The sequence below is a fragment of the Poecile atricapillus genome, chromosome 32 (genome assembly GCF_030490865.1).
Source record: "Poecile atricapillus isolate bPoeAtr1 chromosome 32, bPoeAtr1.hap1, whole genome shotgun sequence".
Taxonomy (NCBI): Eukaryota; Metazoa; Chordata; class Aves; order Passeriformes; family Paridae; genus Poecile; species Poecile atricapillus.
This window is the reverse complement of record NC_081280.1, coordinates 1,205,321-1,224,262: the sequence shown is the minus strand read 5'-3', so window position 1 is coordinate 1,224,262 and position 18,942 is coordinate 1,205,321. Positions and strand designations below refer to the sequence as shown.

The window sequence follows — 18,942 nt, the reverse complement described above, 5'->3', positions numbered from 1 at the left end:
GCATAAAGTCTATGAATATGCATCAGGTGATGCAATAGAAATGGAATATAAAGGGTGTTTCCAAAACACCAGGGGTGCTCTTGGCAGAGGGCCAAGCACCCGGTCCTTTTAACCCTTTGCTTTATTGTCTTTGTCTCCTTCTGACTTTCTTATTAAATCTTTCAGAATTGAAAAGGAAAGTGAACGTCGTTTTTCACAGGTGCCCAGATGGGAAATTGGGACCGAAAAAGGGGAATTTGGCTGGAAAAGGAACAATTTGACCCAAAACTCGGGGTTTGAGCAACAAAAGGGGCAGTTTTGGTGTACAAATGAGAGTTTAGTTTAAAACAAATGAGAGTCTGATGCTAAAAGGTCAACCCAGGTGATCCAATGGCTGCCAGGGGAGAAATTTGTGGCAAGAAAGGGAGATTTGGGATGAAAAAGGGGAGTTTGGGCCAGAATAAAGGGAGCTTGGGCCCAAAAATGGAGAATTTCAGGCCAAAAAAGAGGAATTTGTGTGCCCAGATGTTCTGGCTGGGTCTGGGGGTCTCTCTGACCCCCAGCTCTGCCACAACAAATCCCAGAGAGACGTCCCGGGAAGGAGCCGCCGCCCGGGGTTTCCAGGCAGTTGCCAGGCAGGGGGAACCCTCAGGAGCACGGGCAGAGGCTTCAGGTGATCTTTCAGCTCTTTGAGAAGCCATTTCTGCTCTGTGATCAGCTCTGTTCAGCCCAGCCAGCTCCCTTCAGGGGTTCCCCTGCCGACGCAGAGCAGAGACGCGAGACCATGTGGCGTTCCACAGAGAGTCTTTAATGCAGGCTCCAGCCAAGGGGGCCGTGATGGGCTGAGCTGAGCTGGGCAAAAGCCGGGGTTTTGATAGGGAAGGGGGGAATCGGGAAGGGCACCAAGGGTCTGGGAGCGGGAGGAGATGGCCAGGAGTTAACAGGGAGATAACATGGGCTCCTGAGGCAGGAGGGGCTCCACAGCTCAGTCACCGTCACTCGGCGCTTTTGTCTCATCTTAGGGGACAGATCTCCAGGGCGGGAGCCTGGCAGAGGACTGGGCTTCCTCCACTGCCAGGTGGGAACTTTGGACCACAAAGAGGGAGTTTTGGTGCTGAAAGGGAGAATTTGGGCTTAAAAAGGGGGAATTTGGGCACTCAGGAGGGAAATGTGGACCCAAAAACGAGGCATTTGAGGCTAAAAAATAGGAATTTGGGTGACCAGATGGGAAATGTGGACCCAAAAAGGGGAGTTTGGATTCAGGAAGAGAGGCTTTGGGTGAGAAAAAAAGAAATTTGGGCCCAAAAAAAGGGGAATTTAGGCCAAAAAAAAGGAGAATTTAGGCACCCAGATGTGAAATTTGGAGACAGAAGGAGAAATTTGGTGTGAAAAGGGAGAATTTTGGCCTAAAAAAAAAGGAATTTGGGTGCCCAGATGGGAAATTCGGACCCAAAAAGGGACTTTGCACCCAAAAAAGGGGAATTTGGGCACAAAAAGCAGAATGTAGGTCCAAAACCCAGAAATTTGGGCTGAAAAAAGGAGAATTGGCGTGCCTAAAAAAAAGGGAAGTTTGGACCCAGAAGGAGGAGTTTTTGTGCTGAAAGGCAGAACTTGGGCCCAGAAAAGCAGAATTTAGGTGCTCAGGTGGGAAATTTGGAAGCCAAAAGGGGAATTTGGGTCCAAAATAATGGAAATCAGAATCAAAAAAAGGGGAATTTGGGTGCCCAGATAGAAAAAGTGGACCCAAAAGGGGGAATTTGGCTCCCAAAAGGAACATTTTGGCCCAAAACTGGGGGTTTGAGTCACAAAAAGGGGCAGTTTAGATGTAAAATGGGAGTTTTGATTAAAATAATGGGAGTCTGAAGGTAAAACATCAACCCAGGTGAGCCAATGGCAGCCAGGGGGGAAATCTGGGGCAAGAAAAGGAGATTTGGGATGAAAAAGGGAGTTTGGGCCAGAAAAAAAGGGGACATTGTGTCCAAAACAAGGACAGTTTGCCCAAAAATTAGAATTTGGGTCCTCAGGTGGGAAGTTTATACCTGAAATGGGAACTTCTGGCCCAGGAAGGGAGAATTTGGGCCTATAAAAGGGGGCATTTGGTTGATCAGATGAGAAATTCGGACCCCAATTGGGAGTTTTGGGGCTGAAAGGCAGAATTTTGGCCTAAAAAGGGGAAATTTGGGATGAAAAAGGGGAGTTTAGGCCAGGAAAAAGGAGTTTGGGTGCAAAAAAGAGAATTTTGGCCTAAAAAAAGGAAAATTTGGGCGCCCAAATGGGAAGTTTGGACCAAACCGGGAAAATTTGGGATCTAATGGGAAACTTGGACACAAAAAGCAGAATATGGGTCCAAAAACCAGAAAGTTGGGCTGAAAGGAGGAGAATTGGGGTGCCCAAAAAAAGGGAAGTTTGGACCCAGAAGGGGGAGTATTGGCACTGAAAGGCAGAATTTGGGCCTAAAAAAGCAGAATTGGGGTGCTCAGGTGGGGAATTTGGACCCAAAAAGGGGACTCTGGGTCCAAAAACGGAAATCTGGGCTCAAAAAAAGAGGAATTTGGGTGCCCAGATGGGAAATGTGGACCCAGAAAGGGGAATTTGGCTCCCAAAAGCAACAGTTTAGCCCAAAACTGGGAGTTTGAGAAGCAAAAAGGGGCAGTTTAGATGTAAAAATGAGAGTTTGGATTAAAACAATGGGAGTCTGATGCTAAAAGGTGAACCCAGGTGAGCCAATGGCAACAATTTGTGGCAAAATGGGGAGATTTGGGATGAAAATGAGAAATTTGGGCCAGGAAAAAGAGTGTTTGGGTCCAAAAAGGGGAATTTGGGCCAAAAAAGGGGGAAATTGGGCACTCAGGTGAGAAATTTGGGGTCAGAAAGGGGAGTTTGTGTCCAGGAAAGGAGAATTTGGGCCAAAAAAGGGGGAATTTGGGTGCCCAGATGGGACAACAGGACCTGAAAAAGGGGGATTTTGGCTCCAAAAGAAACAGTTTGGCCCAAAATGTGGCATCTGAGCAGCAAAAAGGGGCACTTTAGATGTAAAAATGAGAGTTTAGATTAAAAGAAATGGGAGTCTAATTCTAAATGGTCAACCTAGGTGAGCCAACAGCAGCCAGGGGGGAAATTTGGGGCAAGAAAGGGAGATTTGGGATGAAAAAGTGGATTTGGGGCCAGAATAAAAGGGAGTTTGTGTCCAAAAAGAGAGAATTTGGGGCTAAAAAGGGAGAATTTGGGTGCCCAGATGGGAAATTTGGACCAAAAAGGGGTAATTTGGAACAAAAAGGGGCAATTCGGAACAAAAAGGTGGAATTTGGGCACTCAGGTGAGAAAATTGGACCGACAAAGTGGAATTAAAATGAGAAAAAGTAGGTATTTGAGTGCCCAGATGGGAAATTTGGACCCAGAAGGGGGAATGTGGTTCCAAAATGGACAGTTTGGCCCAACACTGGGGGTTTGTGCAACAAAAAGTGTTAGTTTAGACCCAAAAATGAGAGTCTGGATTAAAAAAACAATGGGAGTCTGACATTAAAAGATCAACCCAGGTGAGCCAATGGCAGCCAGGGGGGAAATTTGTGGCAAAAAGGGGAGATTTGGGATGAAAAAGGGGAGATTAGACCAGGAAAAAGGAGTTTGGGTGCAAAAAGGAGAATTTTGGCCTAAAAAAGGAAAATTTGGGCACCCAAATGGGAAGTTTGAACCAAACCAGGGAAATTTGGGATCTAGTGGGAAACTTGGACACAAAAAGCGGAATATGGGTCGAAAACCCAGAAATTTGGGCTGAAAAAAGGAGAATTGGCGTGCCCCAAAAAAAAAGAAGATTGGACCAAGAAGGGGGAGTATTGGCACTGAAAGGCAGAATTTGGGCCTAAAAAAGCAGAATTGGGGTGCTCAGGTGGGGAATTTGGACCCAAAAAAGGGAATCTGGGTCCAAAAAACGGAAATTTGGGCTCAAAAAAAGAGGAATTTTGGTGCCAAGATGGGAAATGTGGACCCAGAAAGGGGAATTTGGCTCCCAAAAGGAACAGTTTGGCCCAAAACTGGGAGTTAGAGCAACAAAAAGGGGCAGTTTAGATGTAAAAATGAGAGTTTGGATTAAAACAATGGGAGTCTGATGCTAAAAGGTGAACCCAGGTGAGCCAATGGCAGCAATTTGTGGCAAAAGGGGGAGATTTGGGATGAAAATGAGAAATCTGGGCCGGGAAATAGGGTGTTTGGGTCCAAAAAGGGGAATTTGGGCCAAAAAAGGGGGAAATTGGGCACTCAGGTGAGAAATTTGGGGTCAGAAAGGGGAGTTTGTGTCCAGGAAAGGAGAATTTGGGCCAAAAAAGGGGGAATTTGGGTGCCCAGATGGGACAACAGGACCTGAAAAAGGGGGATTTTGGCTCCAAAAGAAACAGTTTGGCCCAAAACTTGGTGTTTGAGCAGCAAAAAGGGGCACTTTAGATGTAAAAATGAGAGTTTAGATTAAAAGAAATGGGAGTCTGATGCTAAAAGGTGAACCCAGGTGAGCCAACGGCAGCCAGGGGGGAAATTTGGGGCAAGAAAGGGAGATTTGGGATGAAAAAGGGGATTTGGGGCCAGAATAAAAGGAAGTTTCTGTCCAAAAAGGGAGAATTTGGGCGTAAAAAAAGGGAATTTGGGTGCCCAGATAGGAAATTTGGACCAAAAAGGGGTATTTTGGAACAAAAAGGTGGAATTTGGGCACTCAGGTGAGAAATTTGGACCCAAAAAGTGGAATTAAAATGAGAAAAAAATAGGTATTTGAGTGCCCAGATGGGAAATTTTGACCCAGAAGGGGAAATTTGGTATTAAAAGGGAGAGTTTTGTTTTAAAAAAGAGGAATTTTTGGACCAAAACAGGGGAATTTCGGATCTAGTGGGAAACATGGGCACAAAAAGCGGAATATGTGTTCAGAACTCAGGAATTTGGACCAAAAAGGGAGAATTGGGGTGCCCAAAAAAAGGGAAGTTTAGACCCAGAAGGGGGAGTTTCGGCACTGAAAGGCAGAATTTGGGCCAAGAAAAGGTTGACTCGAAGCTCCCGGAGTGGCCCGGCTGGCTCAGTGATGAGGTTTCTCTTCACTCTGGTTTCCAGCCAGCACATGTTTGTGGGGTTCACTGATTTTCTTCAGGAATTCGAGTCTTAGCAAGCGAGTAAAGAAATCAGGGAGGGACTCTCTCCCTGTTTGCATTCCACAGTTTATTTCTGTGAAGGGGAATCCAAAGGGCGAAAGACAAAGGATTTGGGGTCTGGGGGTCTCTTTTAACAGGGTTTCTCAGAGGGAGGGAACATCAGAGAGAGAAACAATTACTTTTCTCAGCTAGTACATCTTAGAAACTTTCTACAAATCAAGGTTACACACAGCAAGATAAGAAATAACAGACACCAACTTCTTCAAATGCCCACAAAGGTGTAGGAGTATTCTCCAGAGAGGGGCAGAGGGGGAGAGAGGGGGGCTTGGTTTCCTGGCAGCACAGGGGGGAAGGAAAGGGAAGGTAAGAATGCCCTCTCAGCTTCCACAGCTCAGAGGCATTCTGGGACAGGAAAAACAGAGTTACAAACTCCCGGGTTGGAAAGAAGGGTCTTTCTGCTGTCACCCCCGCGCTTTCCCGGCCTAGCGAAACTTCCAGCAGCTGGAAATGCCAGCAGGGTCTTCTCTTTACTCTATCCGGCCTCTCGCCCTGGAGCTGAGGAGAAAAACTTCAGTGACCATGGGAACCTGACTTCAGGTAAGCAATAGGAGAAAGAGAAGTGTGGGGGGGAATCACAACTAAAATAGGGGAAAAGATCCATTTCAACCTATCAACTACTAACAGAAACTAACTTAACAACATTCTAACAACTTTACCACAACAAAAGGTGAATTTGGGTGCCCAGATGGGAAATGTGGACCCAAAAGGGAAAATTTGGCTCCCAAAAGGAACAGTTTGGCCCAAAACTGGGGGTTTGAGCAACAAAAAGGGGCAGTTTAGATGTAAAATTGAGAGTTTGGATTAAAACAATGGGAGTCTGATGCTAGAAGGTCAACCCAGGTGAGCGAACGGCAGCCAGGGGGAAATTTGGGCTAAGAAAGGGAGATTTGAGATGAAAAAGGGGATTTGGAGCCAAAATAAAAGGGAGTTTGTGTCCAAAAGTGGGGATTTTTTTGATCAACAAAAAGTGGCAATTTGCATCTTAAAGTGAGAGTTTGGCTTAAAACAAAGGGGAGTCTCTTGCCTGAAAAGGGGAGTTAGGAAAAAAATAAAAAGGCAGTTTGGTTCGAAAAGGGAGATTTTGGAGCCAAAAAGGTTCATTTTGGATCTAAAAAAAATGTAATTTGGGGCCAAAATGGAGAGTAATGAAACCAGGAGCTTGTCATTAACTCATGTTAATGAAAGTGAGGACATGATTCTAACTTGAATCAGCCCCACGCTGGATTTGGGGCTGAGCCCAGGAGCCTCAGGCACTGAGAGAAGGGTGAAGAAGCTGCTCCAGGAGTCCAAAGGCAAAGTCCAAGTCCCTTGGAGCATCAGTGGCCCCAGTGAGGGCAGGGAGTGGCAAAGGCTCCCCAGGGAGTGGGGAGAGCAGATCCTGGAGGCCAGGACTGCAGGGAGCCAAAGGCTGTGAGCAGGAACTGCAATGCTGAGCAAGCCCTGGCTGGCTGGAGGCAGCAGAAAGGCCAAGCCCTGAGCCCAGGCCTGGCACAGCAGGGCCTGTCCCTCACGGGGGGCTCGGGGCTGTTTGTGGGGCAGGGGGATGTGAGGGGCAGCAAGGACAAATGCCATCAACCTGTGGGACCCTGCAGATCCTCATGGAACCAAGGGCCAGCGGGAGCCAGCAGGGCCTGACGGAAACAAGAGGCCACTGGGAGCCTGCGGGGCTGCAACAGCCACAACACTCCAATGATGGCGGCAACCAAAGGCTCCTTGACTTGCCTTTGGTGCACGGGACAAACCCCCAGCAGATATTCTCAAGGGACACTGAGGCAAAGAATATTCTTAGTTGCAAGGGACCCCCAAGGACCAGCAATTCCAGCTGTCAGGTGAATGGCCCACACAGGCATTGAAGCCACAGCCTCGCTGATATCAGCACCATGCTCTGACCAATGGAGCTCAGAGGTGAAAACCACACAGAATTTTACTGGCAAAGTACAGAGAACCAAGGAACTTGGGCAAAGCATTTAATACAACATCCAGCTGAACATAAAACACTTTCCACAGCAGTAACTGCATTAAGTCAGCCCATTTAACCTGCAAACCTTTAACCCTTGAGGTGTTAAGGTACCCAAAATCATTCACTGCAGAGCCAGAGAAGCACTGAGGAATGACCCTGGACACACAGGTTTGGGCAGGCACTTGTTTTTACTTAAATGCACAGGGAACAGACCTCTTGCAGGTCTTTGTGTTTCAAAAGAAAGGTAGATATTCATGTAGAAATGCAAAAAGTAATACTACAGTATTTGTAAATCACACAACAACAGTAGAAAAAGTTACTGATGAATAAATGGACAAACAGGGAATAATAAGGCTGAGATTCCAAAGAGTTACATTCAAAAGGCTCTGCAGCAGAAAAAAGAGAGTTTAATACTTCTGAAAATACAGAGTCATCAATTTTCTCAGGGCAGCCTTGAGCTCCTGGTTCCTCAGGCTGTAGATGAGGGGGTTCAGGGCTGGAGACACCACCGAGTACAGAACTGACACTGCCAGATCCAGGGATGGGGAGGAGATGGAGGGGGGCTTCAGGTAGGCAACTGATGAAGTGCTGAGGAACAGGGAGAGCACGGCCAGGTGAGGGAGGCAGGTGGAAAAGGCTTTGTGCCGTCCCTGCTCAGAGGGGATCCTCAGCACAGCCCTGAAGATCTGCACATAGGAGAAAACAATGAACACAAAACAGCCAAAAGCTAAACAGCCACTAACCACAAGGAGCCTGAGTTCCCTGAGGTAGGATTTGGAGCAGGAGAGCTTGAGGATGTGTGGGATTTCACAGAAGAACTGGCCCAGGGCATTGCCCTGGCACAGGGGCAGGGAAAATGTATTGGCTGTGTGCAGCAGAGAGTCGAGAAAGCCACTGGCCCAGGCAGCTGCTGCCATGTGGGCACAAGCTCTGCTGCCTAGGAGGGTCCTGTAGTGCAGGGGTTTGCAGATGGACACGTAGCGGTCGTAGCACATGATGGTCAGCAGGAAATACTCTGCTGAGATGAAGAACATAAAGAAAAAGAGCTGTGCAGCACATCCTGAGTAGGAGATGGTCCTGGTGTCCCAGAGGGAATTGTGCATGGCTTTGGGCACAGTGGTGCAGATGGAGCCCAGGTCAGTGAGGGCCAGGTTGAGCAGGAAGAAGAACATGGGGCTGTGCAGGTGGTGGCTGCAGGCTATGGCACTGATGATGAGGGTGTTGCCCAGGAGGGCAGCCAGGGAGATGCCCAGGAAGAGGCAGAAGTGCAGGAGCTGCAGCTGCCGAGTGTTTGCCAGTGCCAGCAGGAGGAAGTGGCTGAAGGAGCTGTTGGACATTTCTTCAGTCTGGACATGGTGGACTGTTGAAAGAAAACATTGAAAAGCTGGGACAGATTTTCTTGAGTGAATTCTATGCTATTTTCTTACAAATTTACTTAAAATTACTTCTCTTTCTCTGGGGTAATTTCTTTCAGTTCTTTTTAATATTTTTGAGCTCGAGTTTTCTGCTAAGTTACTGTTCCTTTCTGTGAAAGGGCAGAAATCCTCTTTCAGCATTGCTCTCAGCCTGAGCACTGGGGAGGCCAGAGGGAAATCAGGGCTCCCTGTGCCCCAGGGCACTCAGACCTGCTGGTCTCACACAGGAGCCCTTTGATCATTACACCTCCCTCTGTTTCAGGGTGGCTAAACATAAAACATGCTTGAAAAATAAAGCAGCCTTTTTAAAGGCTCCAATTTCAAAATAATTTTCCCAAGACATCTTTTTGTCTCTGTGCAACTGGACAGGGAGGGATACCCAGGGCTGGTCTGGCTCTCTGCCTGGAGTTGTGCCTATTGGGAGCTGTTTCTCTCTATCCAAGCCTTGTCCCTGCCAGTGCTCCCGAGCCCAGCCCAGCCCTGGGGGCTCAGCTCTGCCCTGCACACCCCTCCCAGCACAGGCACTGCCCAGGGCCATCTCCCTGCCAGCAGGGCCTTAAGGGCAGCTCAGACAAACAGAGATGCTGCAAGCCAAGGTGCTGCTGCTGCTGGCTGTGGCTAGAGGAGGCTGAGGAGGCACTTTGGGAGGGAGAGCTGAGGCAGCTCTGCTGAGGCCCAGGGTGACAGTGCAGGAGTCTCAGTGACACAGACAAAGCTGACAGCCCCTTGCCCTTTCCTTTAGGAGAAAGCCGAGAGCAGCCCTGGCCATGCAGCACCATCTCCACAGCAGGAGGAATCTGCCCTGATGGGGGTCGCTCCTTCCCCCTCCAACTTCTCCCCACCGCCCACGGGGAGCTCCCAGGCAGGCTGAGAGCTGCCCCTGGCAGGTGGCAGATGCCCTGGGCTGGCAAAGAGCCCTCAGGGCTGCAGGAGCTGCTCTGCAGGACAGCCCTGGGCAGCCCTGGCTGCAGCCCCAGCTTCAGCCCCTGCAGCCGTCCCTGGCAGCAGGAGCCGTCCTGCCCTGTCCCTCTGAGGGTGCCCAGGGCAGCCCCGCTCTGCAGCACATCCTCCCCAAACCACAAACGGCAGCAGAGCCATCCCTACAGTCATGTCAGTGCTGTCATGGGGCAGCTTTAGGAGATCCCCGCAGCCAGAGACTTACTGTGCCAGCAGCTGGGAGCATTTCTCCATGAAGAAGCTCAGACTTGTCCTTCCAGTTGCTTTAAGGCACCCAGGTAGCTGCAGGCAGTGCCCTCAGCCCTGCTGGGCTGGGAGAAAAGCTGCTCATCAGGAGAAATGTCTTTTTGAAGCTCTTCTTGGTTGCCAGGAGCTGCCTCTGTGCCAGGAGCTCGGCCCAGCTCAGCAACAGCACCAGGATTTTAATGACCCTCTCAGGGCTTTGGTATTGTTTCCACCAGACTCAGTCCCTGAGAGAGTATTCAAAAAACTTCTCAAGAACTACAAGTTAAATTGGCACTCCAATTTAAAGTTTCAATTCAAAGTTTCTTGAAGTTTTAATGGGTCCCACTGAGGGACACGACTGGGAAAGTGTCCCCAGGTTCCAGGGAGAGCAGAACACTGCAGGCACTGATGACAGGTGGGGACAAGCAAGGGAAAGGTGTCTGTGGTGCTGAGCAAAGCTGGATGTGTTTCAGGAGTGCCAAGGGCCAAGGGCTGAGCCCCAGCCCCTGGCAAGGCAGATGCTGTCCCTCCCTCATTGCTCAGGGCTCTTCCCAGGCCACTGGCATGTGGGGATGTGCAATGGCAAGGGCAGCACCATGGGGCGGCCCCTGCCAGGCTGCTGAGCAGGGACAAGGAGGCAATGAGGCCCCAGGGCTGCAAGGGTCACTTGTCTCCTCCTCATGGCTCAGGCCCAGGGCCAGCAGCCATGGCCAAAGGGCTGCACAAGTTGCCTCTGGCAGGGCCTTGCAGCTGCTGCCCATCCCTGTGCCCTCTCCAGCCCAGGCTGCCCTACGGTGTCCATGCCCTGCGCCTCTGGCCCTGCAGGCTGTCGTCATCCCCCGGCTCCCCCAGCTCGCTGGGCCCTTCCTTTGCTGACAGCTCTGCGTCCTGCCTGCCTCTGCCTGGCCACACAAAGCCTTGGGCTGCTCCACACTCCTTCTGGGGGACGTGTTGCACCACAGCCCTGCCCTGGGACACAAATTCCTCTCTTCTTGGGTCCAGACCAGACCTCCCCAGGTGATCTGGGTGGCATTAGTTCTTTCTCAGGCTGTTTCATATAGTCAAGAAGAGCTCCACCATCTCTGAAGCCACCCTTCAAGCCCTCTCAGGCTACTCCAGCCCTCAGTCTTCACACCACTGAGCCCAGGGCCCTCAGCCTCTATGGGTCATGTGCTTGAGGCCTCCTGATCTGATCTTGTGAGATTTTTGTGTCCTTTCAAGGTCTTTTCAGATTGAAACATTGTGGTCATGGTCCAAGAAAAATTGAAATCTTTTGCAGGCGTGTAGTGGCAGAGGAAGGGTCATAGCCTTTAAAATGGTCAAGGATAAATTCAGATTTGATAGAAGAAAGAAATATTTTATCATGAGGTTGACAAGATGGGAACAGGTTGTCCATGGGAGAGGATGTCCCATCCCAAGAAGTGTTCAGGGTCAGGAGCTTTGACCATCTGTTCCAGTGGTAGCTGTGCCTTCCCACAGGGAGGGGGCTGCAGTAGATGATATTTTAAGGCCACTACAATTTATAAAACAAAAGATACAAAATTACTTGAAGCAAAGTTCTGGTACCTCCTCATTAAATACTCCCCAAGGGGCTCAGTGGTGGAGCTTTGCTGCATGACCTTGCCAGCTGAGCATGGGGAGCTCTGCCTCAGGGTCTGAGATTCATGATGGAAATCCACAAAGGGCATTTGGGGAATGTGCAAGATTTCCCATGGGATGTCTAAGAAAGGAGCCCAGGAAGGGAAAGGCTGGGGGATCAAGGTGTTTTGCTGAAAGTTGATGGTCAGTGCCCATCCCTGGCCATGGCTTACAGCTGATGCCCACAGGCTGTGGCATTTTCCTAAAGCCTCCATTGCCAAGAAGCCTGTGGGACAAGGGAGCTGCCTCTGCTCTGGGTACCGAGGGAGCTCCAAGTGCCAGGTACTGGAGTGGGGAGCAGAAATCATCAGGGCCTGTGTCCTTTGGGGGCCCAGGCACTGGTGAGACGGGTGTGTGAGCACACTGCACTGGTGTGTGTGGGGCTGGCTGTAACCACCAGGGAACATCAAACAGAGCAAGCAGCGAGCAGCAGAGGCCTGGGAGCCGCTGTGTGAGATCAGCTCCTGCAGGGATCCACATGGTCTGGGTGTCTGTGCAGCTCTGCATCTCCTCCTGCCACAGCAGAGCACACAAACAGCCCATCCCTGGGTCCCTTCTCCACTGACTGCGCTTTGGCGTGGCCTGGAAACCTCCTGAGGTCCCTCCCAGGAGGAGTCCCTGTGCATTTCCCTCCCCCATGGCTCTGCCCTTGCTGATCCAGCAGCTGTGGGGCAGCAGAGCTGGGGCACTGCAGGGACAGGGCTGCCTCTGACAGGGCTCCTGTGCTTTAGGAATGGTGCTCTCCAATTCACTACTCCCACTAAGAACACCACATGTCTCCCCAGATTTATATTCCCACTGTTATAAATACATATTCTCATATTGGCTTTTCACAAGGATGAAGATGAATGCTCTATGTATCAGGTTCCAATGGCTTTGCTGTAACAGTCGATAGAGGATGTTTGAACTGTCTGCTCAGTTGGGATAACTCCAGTGAACAGATGATGGGGACCCTGCTGCTATCAACACTCAGCGGCTGTGGAAAGAAGGAGCCAAGGCCCAAATTCAAAGGTGAGAAGAAGAGGGTTAAAACCACAAGCCAAGACACAGGCATGCTTTAAAAAGGCAGACCCAAGGAGTGGCCATGCTAAACAGTTCCTGGAAAATGTAAAGTAGTTGAGGGAAAAGTTTCAATATACATAAAGTCTGTGAATATGCATCAGGTTGTGTTGCACTGTACTAGGAACAGCAAATCACGACAGGGACTCTCTTCTGGGTAGCACAAGAGAGCCAGTTTTATTGTTCCAGATCTTCTTTTATAGACAGGTCTGAGAAGGTCCAAGGGGTAAAACTCTCATTGGTCATTAAACCAACACATCACCATCACTGGACAATTAGGAACAACACCCCTTGACTGTTTCTTGCAAGGAAACAACAAGGATCCAAACAACACCTGCCAAGGTTGTTTTCCTTCCCCAAGGACTGTTTGGATTCCTCCTTATGATTTCTCAGGCCGGAGTGAGAACTTTGTGTGACTTTGTTTCACACAGGCTCAAGCGAATGCCTGAAGCCTCAAAATCTCTTCTTTGACCACTGTCAGATCCCATCAAGTTGATGCAATAGAAATGGGATATAAAGGGTGTTTCCAGAACACCAGGGGTGCTCTTGGCAGGGCGCCAAGCACCCGGTCCTTTTAACCCTTTGCTTTATTGTCTTTGTCGCCTGCTGTCTTTTTTATTAAACCTTTTAAAATTGACCAGGAAAGTGAATGTCGTCTTTCCCAGTGGTCCAGTTCTGTATAAAAGATTGCCCTCAAATGGCAGCTTTCAAGAAAATGTCCTAGGTTGATGTTTCCCGTGCTGGTGACACTCTTTTAAACGCAGCCTGCTGCCCTAGCTCTCTGCTGCTGTTCCATGGAGAGAGGTTGTTGTCTCTTACCCCTTCCCATGGGCAGGCCGCTGTTCAGCCATCTCCAGGACACCAGAGCCCCATCCCACGTCACTGGGACCTGGGAAGGCAAAACCCAGCACTCCAAATGTCCCCCCTCCTCCTTCTTCCCACACATTTGGCCCTGGCACTGGGGTTTGCTGCTGGCTGCCGCAGGAAAAGGAGACCCCTGTGACACTTTGGGGCACGTGAAACCAAGGCAACCCTTGTTTCCTTGAAACACTGTGGGGCCTGATGGAACTGAGGCTCCATTGTGACACAGCAGGGCCGCCTGGAGCCAAGGCACTGCTGGGACACTGCAGATCCAAGGAGACCATTGTGACACTGAGGAAGCTCATGAGACCAAGGCTCCATCGTGACACCTCAGCAGCAAGGAGACCATTGCTGAGAGCACGGAACCTCACTGTCATGGGGTTAGTTTACCTTTAAAAAAGTTAAAGTTGCTAAGGTCTCCTGGGAGTCTTTTCTCCTGACCAATTATCGGTCATTGCTGAGAATTGACAGCAGTTTTAGCCATTGAAAAGTACAATCAACTTGTGAACCCCACCTTAAAGTGTACAACCAGAAGTCTGTGGTTCTCTTTGTTTCCTGACTGTGAAGGGTGGCGGAGCTCCGGCTGGCCTCCGGTTCTCTGCCCAGGCCATGCGGCCGGGCGGGGGCCGGGCCGGGCCCGCCGCGTCTCTCGTCTCCCGGCCGGGAGATGAGGCTTGCCCCGGGCCAGGTCGGGCTGGGCCGGGCCCGGCCCGATCTCTGGTTCAGCTAGAGGGTTTGCTGTAACTACATTCACTAGAAAACTGCTAAGTGAAGAAAGAAAAGAGCTCTAGGCCTGCAGCAAGCAGAGACACCGACTACACAGCTATGAGGAACTTTTCATCGCAGACAGCTCCAGCTGCTGTTCAGCAGAAATCACCGAACCATCTACAAAAGCTTGAGCAAGATTTTAACTCTTTCTTATTCAGATGAGACTTGCGGATTAATCTTTTTATCCAGAGAGAAAAAAGGAGAGTGATCAACATGAGAAGAGACTTTATAAACTACTAGTGGCAAGAAAGAAAAGAGACTTCAAGAAAGGTAGAGAATTAAGAAGATGCTTTAATTAAGCTGAAATATCTTTCTGTTAAAACTATGGAGATGGACAATGAAGTCCTGAAAAGAACTCCTTTAATTCATAATAGAGTATGGGGAGGAATAGAGTGTTCAAAGTGTGAATTTGAGTAAAAAGCAGAGTAATGGTGGTATAGTGAAGTGCTGAGAGATTTAAAGCCTTGAGAGGCAATGAGAAAACTGTTTTCTAGTGAAGCGCATAAAAACAAATAAAAATACTGTTTGCCTTTGACTAACTTATCCTTAAAAATGCTATCCCCAAACTTATGACCCATAACTCATTTCAGAGTGATGTGGAATGGGAGGAGTGAACTTTGATAGCAGCAGCTCTGAGCAGCTGATATCAAGGAGACAGAAAACTATAACAAAATAGCTTTCTTGTGAGAAACTCCATAAATTAACAGAAAAGAACTTCTGTTTCTCTACAGAAACTAAGGAAAAGACTATAAAAAGAATTAGAACTGTTTAAACCATCAAAATTATAAAGTTTTTGTCTTTGTTGTCATGTGAACGAAAGAATAATGAGCAGTGAGAAATGAAAAGGTTTTTCTAAAAGTTTATTCTGGTGTTCTTATTCTTGTAATTTGTCAATAAACTTTCCTTTATTCCTTTTAAGTTTTATACCTGGTTTGCTCTTATTTTAATCCATATCTCACAGCAAGAAATAAATAATTCTTTTTTCCCCTTTTTGTTAATTACTGGTTCAAAACCACGACACTCACACAACCAAAAACACCATTTGGACACCGTGGGGCCCCAAGGAATCAAATATCCACTGTACACTGTGGAACCTCATGGAACCAAAAGTCCATTGGGACAGAGCAAGGCCTCGTGGAACCAAGCAGTCCAAAGATCCAGAACATTCCTTGCAGGGTTCTGCCCTAGGGCACGGGAACCTCATTGGTGGCACCTTGGGCTTGGCACACACTTGACAAGTATGTCTGTTCTCAGCAGGAAAACTTTGGAGCTTTCCATGGCTTCAAAGGAAAGGAAAAGGAGAAAACCCCTCTTTGCCTGAGTGCAGCCAGTTCTCTGTGGGAGTTGGGCAGTCAGAGTTAAGGATTGGTTGAAGGCTGTGGGAAACATCGAGTGAGGTTCTGGCAAAGAGAACAGGATTGTGGGTGGAGTTATGTTAATCTGTTAGTTCTGTATAAGGTTATGTTTGGAGTTCTCGTTAACGATTGGATAAGTATGTTTGACATATATGGTGGTGTTTGTGGCTCTCCTTCATGACTGGTTACTTGTGTAATATATATATATAAATATTGTGATTTTTGACCCATTGCCCTGTCTCCTGAGGTTGACCCCCTACCGTGTACGACTTCCACCCTTTGTTATTTTATCTGTTATTAAAGTTCTTTATTTTCAGGCAGCCCAGTCACGCCCGTCCTTATTCTTTGCCACGCAACTCCCGGCTGGTCCGGTCCTGAGGTCACCAACGCTGCATTGCAACAGTTGTGCAAGCAAAGCAGGTCCCAGGGTGTCCTGAGGGGACACTTGTGGTTTTTCCCCCTTGGACTGAGATTGATGAGAGAGAGGCGGTTTTCTCTTGTTGGGACTTGGTTTTTTATTCTTCTCTTCTCTACATTACACGGATACAGGCTACAAGGAGCTACGTGCACTAAGATAGAAAGGTGCAAAATGGCTAACAAAGAACTTCTTCAAGGTTTTTTATATGTCCATTTACCCAATTAACAAATGCCAAGTAAATTATTTTCCTTAGTGACCCAATGACCCAACACCTGTGTGCTGCACTGCAGCACTTTTTATCCAATCACTTACTACTACCCAAAAACCTCTAGAAGAAGAAGATTATAGAGAGCTTTTTAGCAGATGGGGGACATGATATATTAGTAAAGGCCTGTCTGCACAAACCAGCCTCTGGGATAAGTCGCAATATTAAGGGCTAAAATCCTTGAAACTTACCTGCAGAAAGTAAAACAATGTTCTTGTGTAACAAGACAAGAATGTAAACTTGTGTGTGTTAACCAATAGTAGCTCGCTCTGCCTGCAAACCCTGTAGAACCCTATAAAAGTGTGCTGATAATAGAAATAAACTGGCGTTCACGATTACTTCTGTGAAGACTGGTGAATTGCTCGGGGGTCCTTCAACATTTGGCACTCCGTCCAGGGACACCCCTGCGGGCAGAGGGGCTTTGGAGTCAGCGGAGTGGATCTGGGCATTAATCGTCGCGGGCTCGGGTCGGCACCAGATAGGCAGCCTGAGCGCGGTGAGACGCGGAGCGGTTAGACGTGGAAGTAGGGCTGCTGGGGGGGGCCCAGAGGCAAGTGCGTGTGAGAGGGATCGTGACCTTCCGACTTGCGGGGTGCCGTCGGCATGGAGACAGAGTTTGCGGCGGCTAAAAAACTGCTTCTCGGTATCCTTGTTAAACGAGGTGAAGCAGCCAGGGAAAAGGACCTGGATAAGCTCATTATATGGGCGAAAAATCGTGGGCATTTTGCAGTGCCCTCACTGCTTTTCGCAGTGGAAGAGTGGACGGATGTCGGGAATTTGATGTGGGACACGGCTCTTACGGGAAAGAGTAAAGAAGTAGTAGCCCTCGGTTCAGTTTGGAAACTTGTGTTAAATGCCCTACGGGATATGAAAGCAGAGTCATCAGTAGCAGCAGCTGCAATAGACGCCATGGCGCAGCCTGAGACAGACGCGCCGCAATCACCCCCCGCAGAGTCCGCGAGTCGTTTGAGTGCATTTTTCGGGATGGGGCATGTCCGGCCAGCTAAAGGGCTTACCGGGAGACAGTGTAGCACCGTGTCGGAACTTTTAAAATCCCAGGGGTGCGCCAATGCGGCTCTGGCCGTGCCGGAGGAGCACTCCGCAGTTCCGGCCGAGCAGGTGAAGCACGCTGCAGCTTCGGCTGCGCCGGCAGAGCCTAAGCCGGAAGTTACCCTGCCGAATGCGGATGTAGAAATGACGGCTCCCCCGGAAGGAGCGGGCGCCAGCTCCAGCCAGGCGGAGCCTGATACGTCAGCAGAAACAAGAGCCGCAAAGTGCAAACCGAAGATCTACCCTTCGATGCCATCTACCGTTCACTGGAGAAGACCGCAAGACATCCCTCTCCCCTCCGATGATGACATCTCTATACATTCTGATGACAGCCGGCTTGCAGCGGGAGCCGAGCCAAGTGATGACAGCGCAGCGACACAGAAAGAGCTACTGGGATGGCAACATCAAATAGAGCAGCTCGTGCAGCAGCTCCAAGCTCAAATTGAGCAAAACCTATGTATAAATAAAGCGCAGCCTCAGCAAGAGAAAACAGCTCTGCAGCAAACACCAAGACAACGAGCAGAGTCAGTCCAACAGCTACAGGATATGCTGCGCCCTGAACCATCTGCTCCACCTTTGGAGACACTGTCAACACCACAGCCTTGTTCTAGCTCTATCACCATGGAGGAAGAGAACAGAAAGCACAGAGCACAGCAGAGGTGGTCCGGCGTCATTCGAGATGCAGTGCTTGAAGGAGAGTGGCAAGCAGCCGGCACAATTGCTTGTCCCATTTTGTATGACCAGCAGAATCCACGTTATGAACAGCATGACTGGAAGATCTTGCAGCAAGCCAAGAAGACAGTCACCGAGAATGGCATCAAATCTGAAGCTGCAAACACTGCATTGGACTGGCTGTTCACTTCTGATGTTAACAGTCCCACAGACAGCCAGAATCTCGCTCGTCTGCTTTTAACCCCATCACAGCTTATGGTGTAGGAGAAGGAATGGAAGAGGTTAGCAATCCTAGAAGCTAATCGACCTCGAGATCCAAATGATGTATTGCATGGACTTAATCCTGACATGCTCACCGGTTCAGGAATTTACAGTCATATGACTGTACAACTAAACTACCCTCTCGCAATGCATCACTTGTCTGCACAGCTCGCTCGACAAGCCTTTAACGCTGTGCCTGATTCCAAACCTCATCCTTCCTTCACAACAATACGGCAAGGTCTCACAGAACCATATTCTCACTTCATCGATCGTCTGTCAGCAGCCCTTAAAGCTCAGAACGACATGACTGAGGAGGCAAAGCAAAACATGTTTAAGCTGCTGGCTTTTGAGAACGCCAACTCGAAGATAAAGCCTATCCTTGCCACACTCCCAAAGCAAGCAGACGTGGGAGACATGCTAGATATTGCCCTGCGAGTAAATCAAACGCAGCAAGGACAGCTAGTAGCCAACGCTGTTGCAGAAGCCATCAAGCCAACCACAAATCTGATTGCTGCCGCTGTTGGCAAGCTAGGGAGTGGAGGCAAACCCTTCCCCTCACCTCCAGCCATCTGTTTTCGATGTGGCAGCAGAGGGCACTTGCGAAAATCTTGCCCAGCTACTGTGTGGTGTGATCACTGCCAGAACAGCAAGCATGCTACCTCGGTATGTCGCTTGGCAAAAAACATGAGCAAGAGCGCGGAGAGCCGCTGCGCGAGGACACAAGTTGCCGGCCCAACTCTATTCAACAGCTCAATCCACCAGCAACCCGAGGGAGCCTGGGACTCGATCTGGCAGCAGCAGTAGACTTCACACTCATCGACACCAGTGCCCGCAAAATCCCAACTGGAGTCACAGGACCTGTTTACTCTGCTA

General features: G+C 49.2%; 2 protein-coding genes across 2 annotated transcripts in view; one reads left to right on the top strand and one right to left on the bottom strand.

The window, feature by feature from the left end:
• LOC131590191 (uncharacterized) overlaps positions 1–18,616 on the top strand; it is a 141,173-nt gene extending 122,557 nt beyond the window's left edge. The window contains exon 2 of the mRNA XM_058860099.1: positions 16,163–18,616. Coding sequence (XP_058716082.1) covers positions 16,690–18,072 — 1,383 coding nt within the window. The 5' untranslated portion in view covers positions 16,163–16,689 and the 3' untranslated portion in view covers positions 18,073–18,616. The remainder of the gene's footprint in view (positions 1–16,162) is intronic.
• Positions 7,174–8,425, bottom strand: LOC131590220 (olfactory receptor 14J1-like). The gene has a single exon (XM_058860172.1). The coding sequence runs from the start codon at positions 8,295–8,297 to the stop codon at positions 7,533–7,535; it is 765 nt and encodes a 254-aa protein (XP_058716155.1). The 5' UTR covers positions 8,298–8,425; the 3' UTR covers positions 7,174–7,532.
• Positions 18,617–18,942: the final 326 nt, after the last annotated feature.